Raw genomic sequence first — 16,813 nt, forward strand, 5'->3', positions numbered from 1 at the left:
ATGGCTAGTTTGATGTGAAGTGATAAAACCTTAAGCAAATCGATCAAACAGTAGGTTGAAAGCTTTCTCACTGATTACAAAATGCAACCCATCTGCCCTAATCATATTTTGCTTTCGATCGCACCTTTGACCCCTCTCCATTATTGTAAATGACTATTCGGTAATATGCAATGCCCCCGTGCAGTTGTTAAGCAATTCAATGACAACTGTATATATCGCTCTGCATGGCAGCGTAACGCTTTGCCCGTTAACAGTTTAAAACGCACTCACTCTTCTTTTTTCCCCCTTCTGTGTTGAAGTGGATGCAAATATTTTCCAGCTGTAATACAGTGCTTTGATCGTATTTTTACAAGGCTTGGTATGTTGGGCGATATGTTTCGTTCCCGAGTAAAGGGACTTTTATTTTGAGAGGGGAACTCGGTTAGCCGAGGCTAATCTTCCCCGAGACCATCTTAAATATAATTGTTATAAAACATATATAAAACAAACAAACGTGTAAATGCAATAATATTTTTGAATGTAAGAACTAACATGTAACAGGAAATACACCCCCCGCAGCCTTTGGTTCTAAACTTGCGATCTTCCCGACTTTGAGTAGTGCTAGCATATATAGTTCGAGGGAGACGTCGTGGGTGGGGTGGGGGGGGGGGGTGCGGGAGCTGGGGGTATAGTTCGATGGTCGGACTGGGGAGTACAACAAAATCATATCATATAGAAAAGACCTCCCGCGCCTCCCTCCCCCTCATTCCCTTGTGACTCTCCGGTGATAATATTGAGCAGATATATAGTGATATAAGTTAATACTCATAGGCGGCGAAAACATATCGTTCCCGGAATAAAGTATTGTATATGGAGCCTTTCATGTATGGAGCCGAACTATATATATTTTGACATTATATTTAATTTATTTCATTTCATTTATATGTTTGTTCACGACAATATACAATATAGCCTTACATAATATAGTGTTTTTAGTTTACACGTTGCTCCATATTTTAAGCTATAGGAAATAAATGTATCTATAGCCTTTTACCGTCTTATGAAATGCTGAGCTCAAACTATTGTGATAATATAAATGATATAATTAATCTTGATTTACTTACAAGTTTCTCCATATTTGAAGCTGGGATTGGCGTATCGCTCCGGAATCTGTTATGTAGCCCTAACATGGTGTCTTTATGGGCGGGTTTCAGAGGTACATATGCCTTCATGTAAAGCTTGTTCTTTTTAGTCTTGTTCTGTGGAAATAAAAAGCCAAACATTTTTAATACAGTAACAATGACATGTTTCATGCCATGTAAGTGAGTGCATATAGTTCAGGCAATATATGTGAACAAGGGGATGCAACTACGTACACTTCAGGTGAGGTAAGGGGCCGGGGGGGGGGCTAACGTCAAGAGGGGCTCAGCCCCAGGTCCCACTCCCCTTACACACAGACAGAATATTACCCAAAAAAATCCTATAGTACATGACTAAATATAATATATGTGCGGTACAACGTAAACAGTTCAAAATTCTTCAAGACTTTTTATAATAGTTGCAAAATATGGCACAATTCGTACACCAAACATTCTCACAAGGGACAGGGAAGTTAAAGTTATAGCTAGAGACCGTACTGATTTGAGACGGTCTCTTGGAGTGGTCCACAAAGGCTATTAGGACTTTTGAAACAGATCTATATAAAACTGAATGGAATTCAAAAACCATTTACAGGAATGATGAAAGATTTGCTGAATTTAGTGTTGTGGTCGTGTACGGAACAGCGGCTGGGATGGAAAACTTCTCTGGGCGACAAATCGAACGGCATCCAATTATATCGCTATTTACCTGCGAAGCCTGTTATTCTTTACTAAAAAAAGATGTTTTCGGAGGGTAAAATATCATCGATTCAGACTGATTTTTTGGGGGGTGTGTGGGTGGGGTGGGCTGGTAGTGGGATTAATATGCCCGGCCTACACAGATGCTGTAGTATAACATATTGTTTGTTAAAGATAGCGACTAAACAAAAATTTGCGCCATGTTTTACCTATTGTGTTATCTATATAGCTGATGTATCTATGTTTCTACAGAGGACGCTTTTAATCTCTCAATATAGCTTCCGGTATTACGCTACATCCTTTGTGTAATTAAAAATTTGTTCGGAATCCTTGGAAAACATCTGCTCTCAAGCCGCTTACGCTGACATTTTTCATTTATTATTATGATTAGTTTTGGTCTCCTTTTATTACCTTCGTCTTTTCGCTTTCAGTTTATCAACACATGCACTTGCAACGGTTTATACTCGTCCTTTAATTGTATAGTTTTATTGATATTTTGTCTTTTTCTTCATTTATTTAGTTCTTTTTTTTTTGGATAAGAACGTCCGTCACTCTTTTACCAACGTGAAGATGCAGCGTACTTAACGATTTGTTTAGTTGCAATGTGAAGCCATGCATCTAAAACTTCTTATTATACGCGGTATAAAAATATATAAACCACCGATAACATGTCATCAACACATTACAGTATTCTGACGCGAAGAGTTGCTTTCATGTTTATTAACACATAAAACCGTTCAAGGAGTCAACCTGCAGGATTGGCTGCTTTCAAACGGTCAAAGGTCATTTCTGCTGGGAGCATTTGAAACATATGTGATTCAGTATATATGTGTGTGCCCGTCATTCTTTGATATACTATAAAAAATATATATATAAAAAATTCTTCCTGTCTCAATCATGCACCTTTTACTATACGTAAGTCTTTCGACAATTGACGGTTGTAGTTTATTTTCACAAGGAGAAGTCCTCACGAAATAAATTCGACCCAGAGAATACATAGTAAGTAGGCCCATACCACTGCGACGGTTATCTTAATAACGGATCAGGTCTACGTGTCAGGTATAGCCTATAGGTAGTAACACTGCATTATTTATTCATAATGAAAGGGTAAAAACGGGTCACGAATGAGATGCGAGCGGGGCTTTCATATACCAGACATGTAGTAAAGCCTAGCTATAATGGCACTGTACATGTGGAAAACGCCTCATATAAGAGGTAGGCTTAAAGAGCAGTTTAGTGAGCAAAGGAGCCAATTAGAATCGCAACTGCTATCTCGACGCTACAGTTTGGAGGAAAGCAGTGAATAATATTGGAGGTGTGCTCCCATCGTAAGTCGCTATATACGAGAGTTAAACAAAACGAGCTTATGAATAGTCTAAAAAATATATGCATACAAATGCCCAAATATTTTGTTGTAATATCTACGACGTAAACTATTGATGATTAATCTAAATATATAGCTAATTCTTAGATTGGTTAAGGAAGTCACAATTCTTGGTAAGGCAATGCCCTCTTTCCAAAAAAAAAGTGTTTACCTCGAATGCATCAACAAAAACCCTTTTCAGTAAGTTCTCTTCTTTCTAAATACGTTACAAAGTACTATGCGGTTGTGGTTTTGACGTAAATAAGGAAACATTTTCAGCAATTATTGGAACTAAGTTCAGCAACCATTTAACCTTTTAATTTCTATTGAAGTAATTACCAGTTACTCCCGGTTGTATATATACCACATTTAACGTATCGATAACGAAAATATCAAACAAGCATATAAAGTCGTCGAAATTTCCATTCAATGGGTTTCGACGTGTGCTTGAAGGGCAAAATAATGCAAGGGTTGTAAATGATTGCTGCTTGAATTTACTGTCAATCGTTTATGCTGATCTAACGTATAACCTTTATATAGAGACGTGTTTATTCTAGCCATTCTGTATTGCTGTTGTGTTACACCTTGTGTTGTCTATGGTAAAATTTCGTCTAAAAGCAAGACTGTTCAATCGTTCAACAGGAAGCTATGAGATCAAAGAACGTCGATTATAAATACAAATCGAATTGAATAAGCAGAAACACTTCTTAAGGTCAAGCTTGCTTTGTTCAAATTCTTCTCATAGTTTGTTGTCAAGGTTAGTTATTCCGGTAAGCATGATTTTTCCCCCTTCTGTCTTTAATTTAAGCCATATCTCGGGTTATTTGTTTGCCAAATTTTTTATGCTATATCTTGATATTATAGATTCCCAAAGCTGAAATCTTTTGTGGGCGTCATGATTTGAATCTATAACTGCATCAATAACTTACTTGACTTTACTTTAGTTTCGTTCATGTTTCTACTTCGCATCGAACCCATAATGACGTATATGTAAATTAGATGAAGTAACGACTGATGACGTCATTCTGTATTAGCCTTTTTTGTTTTAGTTTACGTCATCTTTGCTCGCCAGTTGCTCGGGGTCGGATTCACGTTACATAATCAAATATCGTTATAGACTCATTCAGATAATTACCACATAGATCTGACGAAGATGAAATATATATATATATATAGGCACAAGTTTATTGATAATGTACGTCTTCTTTCTATTCTCCTCCCACTTCCATATTTTCTTTAAATATTTTTATTGAAGCCAAAAAAAAAAAAAAAACGGCACACGACTATGTAACACAATTTTCACTGCATCACTGCACATTTACCAAAACGGCGTTATCTGAATATACACATCATTCATTGTGCTACCACCTTCGGTATATCACACAACACTTCCCCTCTTCAACATGCCATGAATTTTATTCCTGACGTTAAAGGGAACCCTTTGAACCCCATTAGCTCTCATTCCCCCCCCCCCCCTTCCCTTATCCGTTTCCACCTGGCAGCGGTTATTGCTATAAGCGCATTGAATAGGGAATTGGGTCATATATGTACAAGTGGCCATGTTATACGTAAGCATTGCATAATATTACAATAAACAATGTAGCAATATAAATTCACAAAATATGGTGAGACTCAATAGGTCACCAGCAGGTGTCCAACTTATGTCAAGATTTTGTTAGTATTAAATGCAGTCCTTCTCTTTCTTTCTTTTTTTCCCCCTTTTTTTAAAATATCTTTCAATTACTTTCATCTCTCTTGGGAAAAACTGCATGTTCCTCAGCTGGTTTGGGGTGAAAGCGCTCTAAGACGTCACACGGGGTTGGAAACTCTCTGACATACCTTGATCATATGTCGTTTAAAGAGGTACCCGCAGACTAATAAAATAAAATTAAAAAAATATTCAGAAAGATATAAAACAGTGACGATTTGATTTATTTCTTCCCTAATAAAACCATGGCAGTTTTCTCACCTCTGTTTACATATATGTGTTTGTTTTTTCCCGTAACCTTTGACCTATACTAGCACGTTAGATGATCCAGGTCATGATTATGAATCACTTGCGCGAGATCACTTTTACCTTCATTGTTTCTTAAAAATTTATAACAGCGATGAGTTAGGAGACATGTGGAAGGGATTTGCTTTAATACGAAGTGCGGAGACGCTCTTCACTGCCAGCTTTATCCCCAGCGAAGAAATTACAAGGGCAAATATAAATCCTCAAATGTAACTTAATCCGCACACAACAGAATACACTGTTCAATTGAGAATTTTCTACGCTGTCAAAATATATGAAAATTTCCATTTACTCTTTTGAATACTTAAATGTACATAAACATAGTGACAATATGATATACAAGTCTGTACCGTAGACAGGGCCACGATGATATAATGCACAATATACTGAATTCGCTTTAGAACAGCGGTCTGCAATAAACTCGACTCAGGAACTTCCATGTAGCGTTAGCGTTAGCCAGGACCCCACCAGACACCACGTTCTTTGGAATCGTTGCTCGTCTGGGTAAATATCGCGGCCCACCGAAAAGGTTTAGAGATCCACTTTTGTGTCGCACCTAATACTTTGCGAACCACATACGATGTCTAATCGAATAATGTTTTTATTTTTATTTATTTATTTTTTTTTTTTCGAGTGGGGTGGAGATCGACTGCAGGGAGTACAATGGTCTAAATTTTAGATTAGTTCAGGGTATTTGGGTAACTAGCTGCAGTGCACCTGGCTTTGACCTTGGTCATAGCGGTTAGTGCACAATTTGTATTGTCATTGTGTTTGTCATTGTGTTCTCATGAACTAACCACACTTGATATGGTGTGGTACGGATTTAGCAGCTAATATGCATACCTGTACATGTGATAACGTTGTGCTACCAAACAATAAATCGCCTCTTTGTCTTTCTAAGAACAGAGGGTGCAGCCGAACACCCTGCAGCTGAGTGGCGATACCCTATAATCAGATCCCAAAAATATATATACTCAGATCTGCTCGAAAATACTTCATTAAGATATATGGAGATAATATATTCGTAACTTATGTGTATCGGTAAAAGATCAACAACACTGATGATATGCCAGGTGACATCTTTAAAATGGCAGTAAATTTACTTTGGTCCCAGGCTGCAAGGGGGATGGGTGCGGGGACTTTGGCTACTGGTAGTTTTCAGTCATGGTACATAGTCAATGTACAGAGCATGCCCCCCCCCCCCCCCGTAGTCAGTAAGTTCCTGTTTGGAACTTACAAATATATATATTACTTGGAACTTATAATATATATATATATATATATATATATTATATTTACCATAAAGGAATCGTCCTGCCACGTATTTACTGCATATAAGGATCAGAATTTTTTTACGTTGGGTATTCCTACCCACGTGAGTCAGAGCTCGGGACTATTATCTATATGTTTCCAATTACCCGGATTTGGTGTTTTAAAAGGGTTCGCGAGCAACCACTGTGTGCTCGATCAAGAGAATCCATCCGGGCCACAATTTATTTGTCCGTGTGTTCGCTGTATTTGTATAACGATTGATACAGAGTTGGTTTTGTTCACTCATATAGCTTCGAAGTTCAATGCATCACCAATTGTATGCGTGAACAGCTGACTACACAACATTTCAAATCAAACCAGCCACGCAGGCCAATGGCCCACAGTTTTACTGTTGCCACCTGAAGCTACGCACGTTTTGATTCACGTGAGCGACGCGATACAAAAACCGCGTCCTTTGGGGTATTATTATAATTAAATTGGTTTTACTTCATCATTATACCTTCAGGCAGTCACACTGTCACAGTATGATAGAACACTATCATATTGTGATAGCATCGACACACAAGTCATGATACTGTGATACACCCAGAGATACTAAGTCATCCTTATACACTGCGACACCATGATGCCATCGACACGCCGTGACGCCCCATGAAGTTCTCGATACACGTTGATACTATGGTCTATGTTGGCACTGTGCTGACATTGATGAACTGTTAAAGTATGGTGTCATCGATCAACATGGCCACCATAATGACATCGATACAGTAAGGTACTATATCATATCACATATTATGTGATCAACTAGCTATAGTATACACTATGATGCTAACGACGCACATGGGAAACAACGATGACATCGGTACACGAGGCACTGTGATGTCATCGACACTGATGTAGATATACTGAGGCTCTATGAAGATAGATTCAGTTTAGTTGGACACTTTGGAACAAGCGAACTGTACAACAAACATTGTATCATAGCATGACACTATGATTGTATACAGGGATACACTGGGACACTGCGAGTTCATTGATAAATTATAATCATGATGGTGTCTGTACACGAACACACTATGATGACACAGGTCACACTGAGACGTTTTAATAGCACCAGACGACGCACTCTCCGGCAAACCAATCACGCTACTATTACCATATGACGATGGGGAGGTTCCAGATTTAATGAGAGACTGTGATGCCATTGATACACTGTGATATCATGGATACACTGTGATATCATGGATAGACTGTGATTTCTGTACACTGTACATACACTGTGCAAATAGACTTTTGCACAGCAAATATGCTAGTTGACTCATACTATACGCCCCCCTTCCCCTGCCAATTCAGTTTTAAATATGACCCATACTCCGCCCCCTCCCCTCCCAATCCAATTTTGTATATGAATCAAAAGAGTTAAGCGATACACAACTTGAACATACATTGTAATTTACCGTATAGTAAGATTGAAATATTTCTTTATGAAGGTTAAGTCGGAATTTGACTATGATATTATTGTTTACTATAGTCTACAGTGTAAATTGAAAGCTAGTATCGTAATTCTGGTACTCTCGCGATACTATAAGTAAAGCGTATTATGCTGTATTGTATATAAAGTCACTATAGGTATGACAGTATACAAGTTTGACGAAGAGAGTTAGAAAGATATATCTAAAACCAAAACAAACAAACATTTAGTAAAAAAGAAGAAAAAAAAGAAATTTGTGATTGGGAAGATTTCTGAAGCCGATATAGTTGACAGAAGAAGGATGACAAAGGGGGCTTGAACAATAGCTATTGTGTTGGTTCCACTGAAGTAAATGATGTTCAGTCAACCGAGCATATATACGTATGCTGAGTAAAAACGTTGATGTGAATACAACACAAAAGGCAAGTTTTAAAGTGGGGTTACGAGTATATTATAATCTTCGTATGCGACAGGTGCAGAACAATATCCGTTCACTGCATGATGGAGTGAAGTAGCCTATACTATATTAAAGAAAAACATTACTATTAAACAGTGTGGTTCCCGAAAACACGACTCCTTAACTCACTACAATTTCAATATATAGGTATTATAAAAGCATGAGTTCTATTGTCCGAGAACAGAAGGAGAACAAACACCGTTAATCGAATTTGGGGGGGGGGGGGGGGGACTAGAAAAATAAGTTAATTCATTTCATCATTGTTAGCAGGGAATGAGAAGTATTTAATTAATTATTCAGCCCTACCTTAGTTTTCTTTCTGTTGACATATTTTGAAATAGAGCCCGCCCTCGCAGCCGCGAGAGTCCTACCGAGATCGAAGAAATCCTCGTTCCCTGCCTCGTCACTGCTGGACTCCAAACGGATTACACTGTTGTACACCGAATTAGAAGAACTGTCCCCATCTTCCGCCGCTGACTGTATTGAATTTGACGTCGTCTCCTGCCCCTCTTCATCAGTTATGTTGACAATATCTAACCACCAGGGGTACAAGGAGTTCCATACTGGGTAGATCTCGCTCAATGGCCCTTCGTCATCTATAAAATCGTTTTCCTTCGTAAATTCACGGATTCTTTGTCCAGGTTCCACTGATTCCAAAGCAGTCTCAATATTTCTCTTTTGAATATTCTCCCTAATTTTCCGGTTACTACATTGCACAGGACGTTGATAAATGAAGAGAGTTAACACGATTAAAAGAAACTTCGGCCAATTTAACTCCATCATGATGATGACAATATTACTATAGTACCAAGTATAGTAGGCAATACCTATACCTACTGTCAATAACAACGGCTCAGAATCACAATCTTCTCTGAATGAAATGTTCCCATTTTTTGAAATTAAACCATTTAAAAGAACAAGTCTGCTCCCCTCACTATATATATATACTGATCACCGCCAAACAGGAAAAGAATGAAAGAAAGACGATGAGGCCACTTCACTAATGAAGAAAACGTAATTGATTAATTTCCAGGAAGATTTCACTCGGCCAGATCAAACGTCTGCGATTGTTTCCATTATTTCTAACGTTCGGCTTGTTCTGATAAAATGTGGACTCCCTCACGAGTGAAGTTCAAACTACTAACTGACGATTTGCCTTCGTTTACTCGATTGTGTCGAATAAATGACTGGTGGCGTAGTTTTCATTCTGTTTGGTAGTAGGAACATTCTAGCATTTTTAAGATGTTCCGTTGTTCCGGTGTAGTGATTTTCAAGCACAAAACTTCCGATTTCAGAAAGAAAGATAAATTGCACGTCATTTTTCTTAAATAAATGTATCTTCTTGTGTCTTTATTAAGCCAATAGTACCCTCCTTATCACCCCATCATCCCCATCCCGCCTGTGAACTCTGTGTTCAGTGAAAGCTTTCAGCTGAGCTATGCGATTGTTCGAATCTGTTAAAATTCTGTCACATTTTGCTAAAGTGTTTGATTGACTGCTATTTCGTCATTTTTCATTCGATTTGGCTGAAATTTCATGAGTGGTTTGTGTGAGGTAAGTTTCATGTATGCGACTTTATTTTGTAAATAGAGCGTCAGTTGTCCAAATCTGCTGAAATATTGTATGTATTACAATTGAATGGTGATGAACCAAACTTGTTCAGGAAAAATATTGTTGTCGTCATGTGCGGGCCCAAAACAGGGCCTTCTGTAAGTTTTCAGTAATGATGACATGTAGGCCACAGATCATATATGCAAATGATCATAAATTTTTTTTCCTACTTGTTAGTATTGACACCAGTATCCGGTTTTGGTGTGAATAGCAAAATGTCCTATATCTTAATTTTCCCATCATTTTGGGAATAATTCCACCCGTGGGAAACTTGATCAAGTCAAATATTGACTTGTTATTCAGGCTTCGAACGAATTCGATGTCACTCTCTGTTAAAAATACTGCTTGGCATATTTGCAATTTGAACTTTTCCACAGTTTGTGTGTGGAATACGACACGTGAGAATGACCTATATTGTTGGAGCCGATTCCGATTTATGCTTGTTAACGTTTCTCCGTGGTACATCGATTATAAACGAGTTGCAGGTCGTAGTCTATTATTGTCTGGGTGCAATCTTCGTGAGCAGTTTTCGGTCAGCACAATTCAAACGTGACATCCCCAACATTTATGCAACTTTAGCAGAGGAATATACTTTTCTTACTACGTTTTTCGTTCTAATTTTGCATGAATGAAAACTACGAAGTGCATATACTGTTGGTTCTTCGCTTTTGTAATGGGGCATAGTTAATCCCTAGTAGTAATTACAACGATCTATTGCATAAAAAAAATTTGTGACAGTATAGATTCGATGACAATCCAAACCTATGAACTCATGATGGCGTGTGTGAGCTGGGACTTAATTGCTAGCAACTCTCTGGTGTGCCATGTTTTGGTGAGTGTGTGTGAGCGCTGCCTTCTTGTAACACCCAGATCTCTAAAAGTGTATCGTTGACAACCCTAATACTTGGATCTAGGTTGCCCATATTATATAGGGACTTTATTGATTTTATTGGAGGTCAAAAGTCATCTGAAGTCAACAGGATAAAACAGTGAAAACCTTGTACCTACCTTATCTCAAGAACGGAAATATGTAGGTTACCCATTCTGAGTTGGACAGACCCCTTGACATTAGTTAAGGCCAAAGTCATTTGACGTCAACTGGCTAGTAAATGTGAAACGTTGGAACCACCATGGATAAGGAAATGTAACATTGACGTATCTCCTACTCCAAGGAGAATGAAGTGTCATTTTGAGTATAAATGTGTTATTTTTTGTGAAGGTCAAAATTCATCAAGGGTCAACAGTATCTGCTACAAAACTCCTATCAACAAACTTTTTGGTCATACCTTACAAGAATAACATTGCTCAAACCCTGTTACGATGACGTCATCCATCAAACCTCAATACAGCAATGCATTCTGGTTTAAAGATATATACTACAAAGGCAGTTCTGCATTTTATATATTCAAGAACACAATTTAGCGGTAATAATAGCCTTTTGACTTTTCAAATTTATTTCAAACTTTTGTCAATGTTTATTTGAATAAAACTAAAAAATACATTTAGCTATAAAAATATGAATTAAAATAATGTTAACAAGTGTCTTACGTTGTAGCAAACTTTGTCTGCTAAGAACAAGCATAAGGCAAGGGGGAAAATGAGATGGGAGGAAAGGAAATGACACCGTTAATCCGCATATGTCTTATAGTTTTCGCACAAGCAATATAGATAAACTCCTCAGAAATATTGCTAGTCAAAACCAACCTCTCAATCAGAAGCTTAGCTGAGCTTCTACAGCGTTGCTGTTCTTGTATTTTTTTGGTTACCGGTAGAGTCTTTTTATTCTATATTCATCTAATCACCTGTTTAAAGGCGATATCGCTCGTAGACTTTTTTTAGAGGGCGCTGGCATTTTCGAGGTTTCAGCGAGGTTTAATGGGACCCCGAAAACTCACGTGACCTCGGTGGCAAATTTAGATCAGTGAATAGCACAGGCAAGCGTATGCGTAACAAGCCCGTACCCATGCACACATAATGTTATAACACAGCATTTCAGATTATTGTGCTGTTTACCGCAAAGGATTTTCGTACGCGATAGTTTGTTGTTTGTGTGCCTTTTGAGTAAAGAATACTGTACGATTTTCGTACAAATACATTCGATTAGACTAGAGTATAGTGACAATCATGGAAAAGGGATCAGGGCAAGGAGAATCGGGCGAAAGAAAACGACCTTATCCTGGAACGAGCGTAGGTTCAAGTGGAGGAAAGCCATTGTTGCATGGACCTGACAAAAACAGCAGTGCAAAGGAACAACAGCGACGAAGAGATGCCACGAAGATCTATCTTCTACGTTCCTACGTAAACTGGCAAATGGAGAAAGAGCTCTACAAACATGTCCACGATTTGACTTCTGTTAGCAACGCAGATTTCGCAGAACATTTGCTTCAGGATCACACAAAAAGGTACTGATTTGCTAAGCTAGGCTAAAACTGTATAGGGTAATACTAGTACATAGTAGTACTACAGGGTATTGTCCTAGGTACAGTAACTGTCAGTATTGCGAAGTTCGGACACCCCTAAGAAATACACAGTTTCACCATGATAACCTACAAGCGAAAGCCAATATCACTAAAAACTAGGAAGCTACAGTTATTTCCTCTCCAAAATGACCCGTGCGCAAGTATGTACGTACATATCTGTCAATAAAATGAAGATAGTTTTTGGGGTATTTTAAGGCTTAGGTGTTCGAACTTTGCAGTGTCTATGCTATTGTATTTGTAACATACATGATTTGATGAGCCTAGGCTTTGTAACTAGGCCTATCATTCATTATTTTTCCAATGGACCTAGCGTATGCTAACCTTATCATACTTATCCTAGCACAAAATAGCAGTAAGTTGTATTACTGAGTCATCATCATCACTGTTTGTGAATGCTTGTCATGAGGATACTGTATAGGCCGTGGCTATTCTTACGACTACTAGTCGTAACAATTATTTATAAACTATTCTTATGACAAAGGCAAATTCAAGTGCAGTAGAGTAAATAAAGCAACTGCGCATGTAGTAGGGGTAACCCTAAACATAACCCTAAACCTCAATCCTAACCCTAACCGGAAGTTATTGTTACTCCTCGTCATAAAATTAGTACTCCTAATCATAAAAATAGCAACTGCCCATGCGTAGTCGGAAATTATTCTTACAACTAGTCGTAAGAATAGCCACTTTGTACTGTATACAGTAAAAAATTAAAATATCCTTCCTAAAGAAGACTGACAGGGACTGGGGGTCTTTAGTTTCACTCCTCATTTATGCCATGGAAAGCTGGGCCTTCTCATCACCAAAAAGTAAACTGTTTTTTTGCCTCAACAAATTGATGGAAATATATTTTCTAACCACTAGGCCTAAGTGATCTGTTCATCCCCACCCCTCCAGGTTCTAAATTGTTATCAGCTGTCCTTGTTTGAGGAATAATTCTTGTGAATGAGCATTTGAAAGAAAAGCCTCACCTATGCCCAGTCATAATTAACTAGGCATATAACATAGGACTAAGGCCTATAGTATTAGTAATAAGTATCTGAATTTAGTGTTCATAGTAACTGTATTCCCTAATTTTGTAATATACACCAGTGAGGAAGGCCTACTGTGCTGTACAAGTACAACCACATGAACCTGCAATTTTTCCTATAAAAATAATGCATCTACTATACATAAATAATTTAGAATCACTACTAACAGATTCACATGTTTTCACACCGCTGCGTATTCAACGAGACCTTATGTTTTTCTAAGGTCAGCCACAGCCAGCATATATGCAATCAAGTTTTAATGGTTCATGTGGGCAACAGGGTGTTATACTGTTATCTACTGACTGTCTGTCCAATATTCCAGCAATCATGTGTACATTTCTGTGTTTGGGATTTTTGAAGGAACCCAACTGCTATGCAAGAAATTAGGTAAATTAGCCTCACAAATTGAGGGACCATATTAGTACATATAGCTATACCTTTATAAACCTTTATATAGCCATGCCTGGAGGTAAGAAAGTACCAGTTTTTTTTGTGTAGGCCTGATGCTCATACTTTATGATGCTGTGCTAAGTTATCATATTTTTTATATATAGTCAGTACTATGCTTTTTTTTGTTCAGCTTCTTGTGAATGATCTGATGTTTAGTGTTCAAAAATTATAATATCTATTAAATTTGGTGGCCGAAACTATCTCTTGTGGAGAGTAATCTAGCGTTAAATATATGGTAGTCTGAAATCAAGCTATTCATGTAAACAGGAATTTTTCACAATGGTGTCATGGAGTAAGCTAGCATCTCAATTCTCACTCATGAAACCAACTGCTCACATAAACAGGAAGTTTACACAGTAGGTAAATAATGAGTGTACATCAAACTTTGATCAAAAGACTGGACATCTTTTAGCGATATGAAACCAATCAGTTCACTAAGACAGGAAGTTTACCTAGTAAATTTTACATTGACATGTGAGCTCAAGTTGTTGGGCAAGCAGTTGGGCAACACAAAATTATCCTTTCAATTCTTGAAAGGTACCGCGGTTTATGGATATGTTGAAGAAGAGTATGAAAGAATATCTCATCCTTATCTGGGTTTAAATCAATGTGGGTTAACAATATGTTATTATTGAAATCTGCCTAAGTGTTTGTTTGTTACTTTTCTCTTTCATATTTTTTCTTGGTTAGGTATGATAAAAACATGTATGTTTGTAATGATTTGGTCATTACCAGATTCATTACGCATACAATTAAGCTTGGGGTGTACAGTAAAATTACTATTTCAGTTATATGATTTACAGACAATTTTTTTTGTTTCATTGTATAGGTTTCAAATGCATCTTTTCCTGAAAGATGCTGAAAGTCAAACAGAGGCATTCTCAGCGGCTGTCACCACAGAAAGATCAGTTGACACTCAGAAAGGAGAAGGTAAATTTATATGTTTATCCTTGCATGAATTACAGACTGGAAGAGCAGTGCTAATCTTATCTGATCTGGTGTGATCAGAAAAATAATACAATTTCATTCTCATTAAATTCCAAAAGAAAAGAAAAAGATGGTAGCATATTGCTCATCCACTAAAAAGCATACATGTGTATGAGAATTTATAAAAGTAAGTGGGCCTGATATTATCAGGATCTTCTTTAGAGGCAAACTGACTAGTAACAGTAAATTAAAGAGACACAATAGAGCCTGGAACAGAGAGGACATGGTGAACACAAAGAAAGAAGTTAATGGTGTATTGAACAAAAGGAGTCAGTGAAAGCAGAGGTATTTAGATAAACTGTGGAGTACAAAGCGAGGATTAAGTAAGGAGAGAGGGCAAATAAACTATAGCAGAATACAGAGATGGAGCAGGATAAAGTTAGTCATGTCCTTCCTGTATATTGAGCCCATTCAGTTGAATGGTGCTAGGGCACTCCGTCCACTCTCTCTATCTCTGCTGTGGTGTACTGTGTCTGAGATGGTTAGTCTACGAAGTTAGTTACCTGTTGGGACATGTCTTTAATGGTATGATTGGGGAGCTGAAAGTGTTCCCCTACTGGAGTCTCCATTTTCATGGTATTGACTTGTGACTAGAACTGCTTCTTGAGGGTGGTCTTGGTTTCACCAACATACTTGTAACTTCAATGTCCTCTAAACTCAATGACACCATTTAAATTGAAATATCAGTTTCCAGTGCTGCATAAGTGTGATAAGTTCTAAACAAAAGGTACTGTATATTTTTAGTCACAGCCATAGAAGCTATAGCAGGATACTTGCAATCTAGTAACTATTGTTTTATGTAATCTCTACAGATACTCCTGATCCAGTTACTTCAACACCTCTCAAGAAGCCATCTGCCAATGTTCTGTCCAATGTCACCAGTAGGATTAGATATGGAGCAGCATGGGAGAGAAACCTCAGACTATACGAATACACATTTACATGATCCTGAACAAAAGAGATCATACATATGGCAGGGGCAAGCACTTTTCCCAGACTTTTGTTGACAGGTTGTGCGACATTCACAAACGTTGGATTAGCAGCTAATGATACATCTGCATCACCAGATTGAGATAAATTGCTTTCGTCCATTTTGTTCGATAGTAGCTATGACTGTAAATCAGGAGCTTGGCCACCCTCTAAGTCAAGGTGGGCAAGGTTGGGGAAATTCAATCAAGGAGTAACAAGCAGAGAATGGCCAGCTTTATATTATTGTATATAGGCCTACACGCACAGTGTGTATAAATATCTGTATCGGTTTATTTATACTGGTGTTCATTTCCGTTGCCAGGAGGGGATATGATTTGAACGTGGGGGAGGGTGTGGGGGGGTGGGGAGGGGGTCCCATTTGAAGTGTCCAAACGATGCTAATCTTTACATCTATCTTCTTGAATCACATGTACCCCTATCGACACGATCAATCAGTCCTGTCTCTCACCTCCTCTCATGCACTGGTGTATTTATTTCCTGGCAAGATAACAGTTAGGCATAGTAAGGGTCAGAGGTCATCACAACTTAAAGAGTTGTGCGAGTCCCTGTGGTCTCTTACATCCTGGTAGCAGTAGAGAGAAGAAGCCTAATAGATCAGAAACCATAACCATCTTCTGTTGTGTCTTATTTTCCAGCATCCTTGAAACATTATATCTTTCCCCTTTGATTTGTTGATGTCATAAAGCTGTATTTATGTTGTGCATTATTTAATTCCAGTATTTAGATTGTATATTCTTCTTGTGTATTTGACAGTATCCCAGTGATCTCCATTTTTCTGCTCTTGGTTTTTTTTTCTCTGTACTTTCATATCATATCTATCTCTACCCCTAGCCTCCATCTCCACATTTTCTTTACTTTCTTCCTCCATCCCTT

At 37.9% G+C, this 16,813-nt stretch overlaps 2 protein-coding genes across 2 annotated transcripts in view; one reads left to right on the plus strand and one right to left on the minus strand.

Annotated features, from left to right (window-relative positions):
- LOC139960905 (uncharacterized) overlaps positions 1-9,545 on the minus strand; it is a 29,626-nt gene extending 20,081 nt beyond the window's left edge. The window contains exons 1-2 of the mRNA XM_071959596.1: positions 8,701-9,545; positions 1,104-1,238 (exon numbers count right to left, since the gene is read on the minus strand). Coding sequence (XP_071815697.1) covers positions 1,104-1,238; positions 8,701-9,177 — 612 coding nt within the window. The 5' untranslated portion in view covers positions 9,178-9,545. The remainder of the gene's footprint in view (positions 1-1,103; positions 1,239-8,700) is intronic.
- Positions 9,546-11,801: 2,256 nt separating this feature from the next.
- On the plus strand, positions 11,802-16,547 carry LOC139960911 (uncharacterized). Its single transcript, XM_071959608.1, has 3 exons — positions 11,802-12,407; positions 14,793-14,893; positions 15,763-16,547. Exons 1-3 carry the CDS (start codon positions 12,130-12,132, stop codon positions 15,894-15,896), a joined length of 513 nt encoding a protein of 170 aa, XP_071815709.1. The 5' UTR covers positions 11,802-12,129; the 3' UTR covers positions 15,897-16,547.
- The last annotated feature ends 266 nt before the right edge of the window (positions 16,548-16,813 follow it).

This window comes from Apostichopus japonicus, chromosome 3 (genome assembly GCF_037975245.1).
Source record: "Apostichopus japonicus isolate 1M-3 chromosome 3, ASM3797524v1, whole genome shotgun sequence".
Lineage (NCBI taxonomy): Eukaryota > Metazoa > Echinodermata > Holothuroidea > Aspidochirotida > Stichopodidae > Apostichopus > Apostichopus japonicus.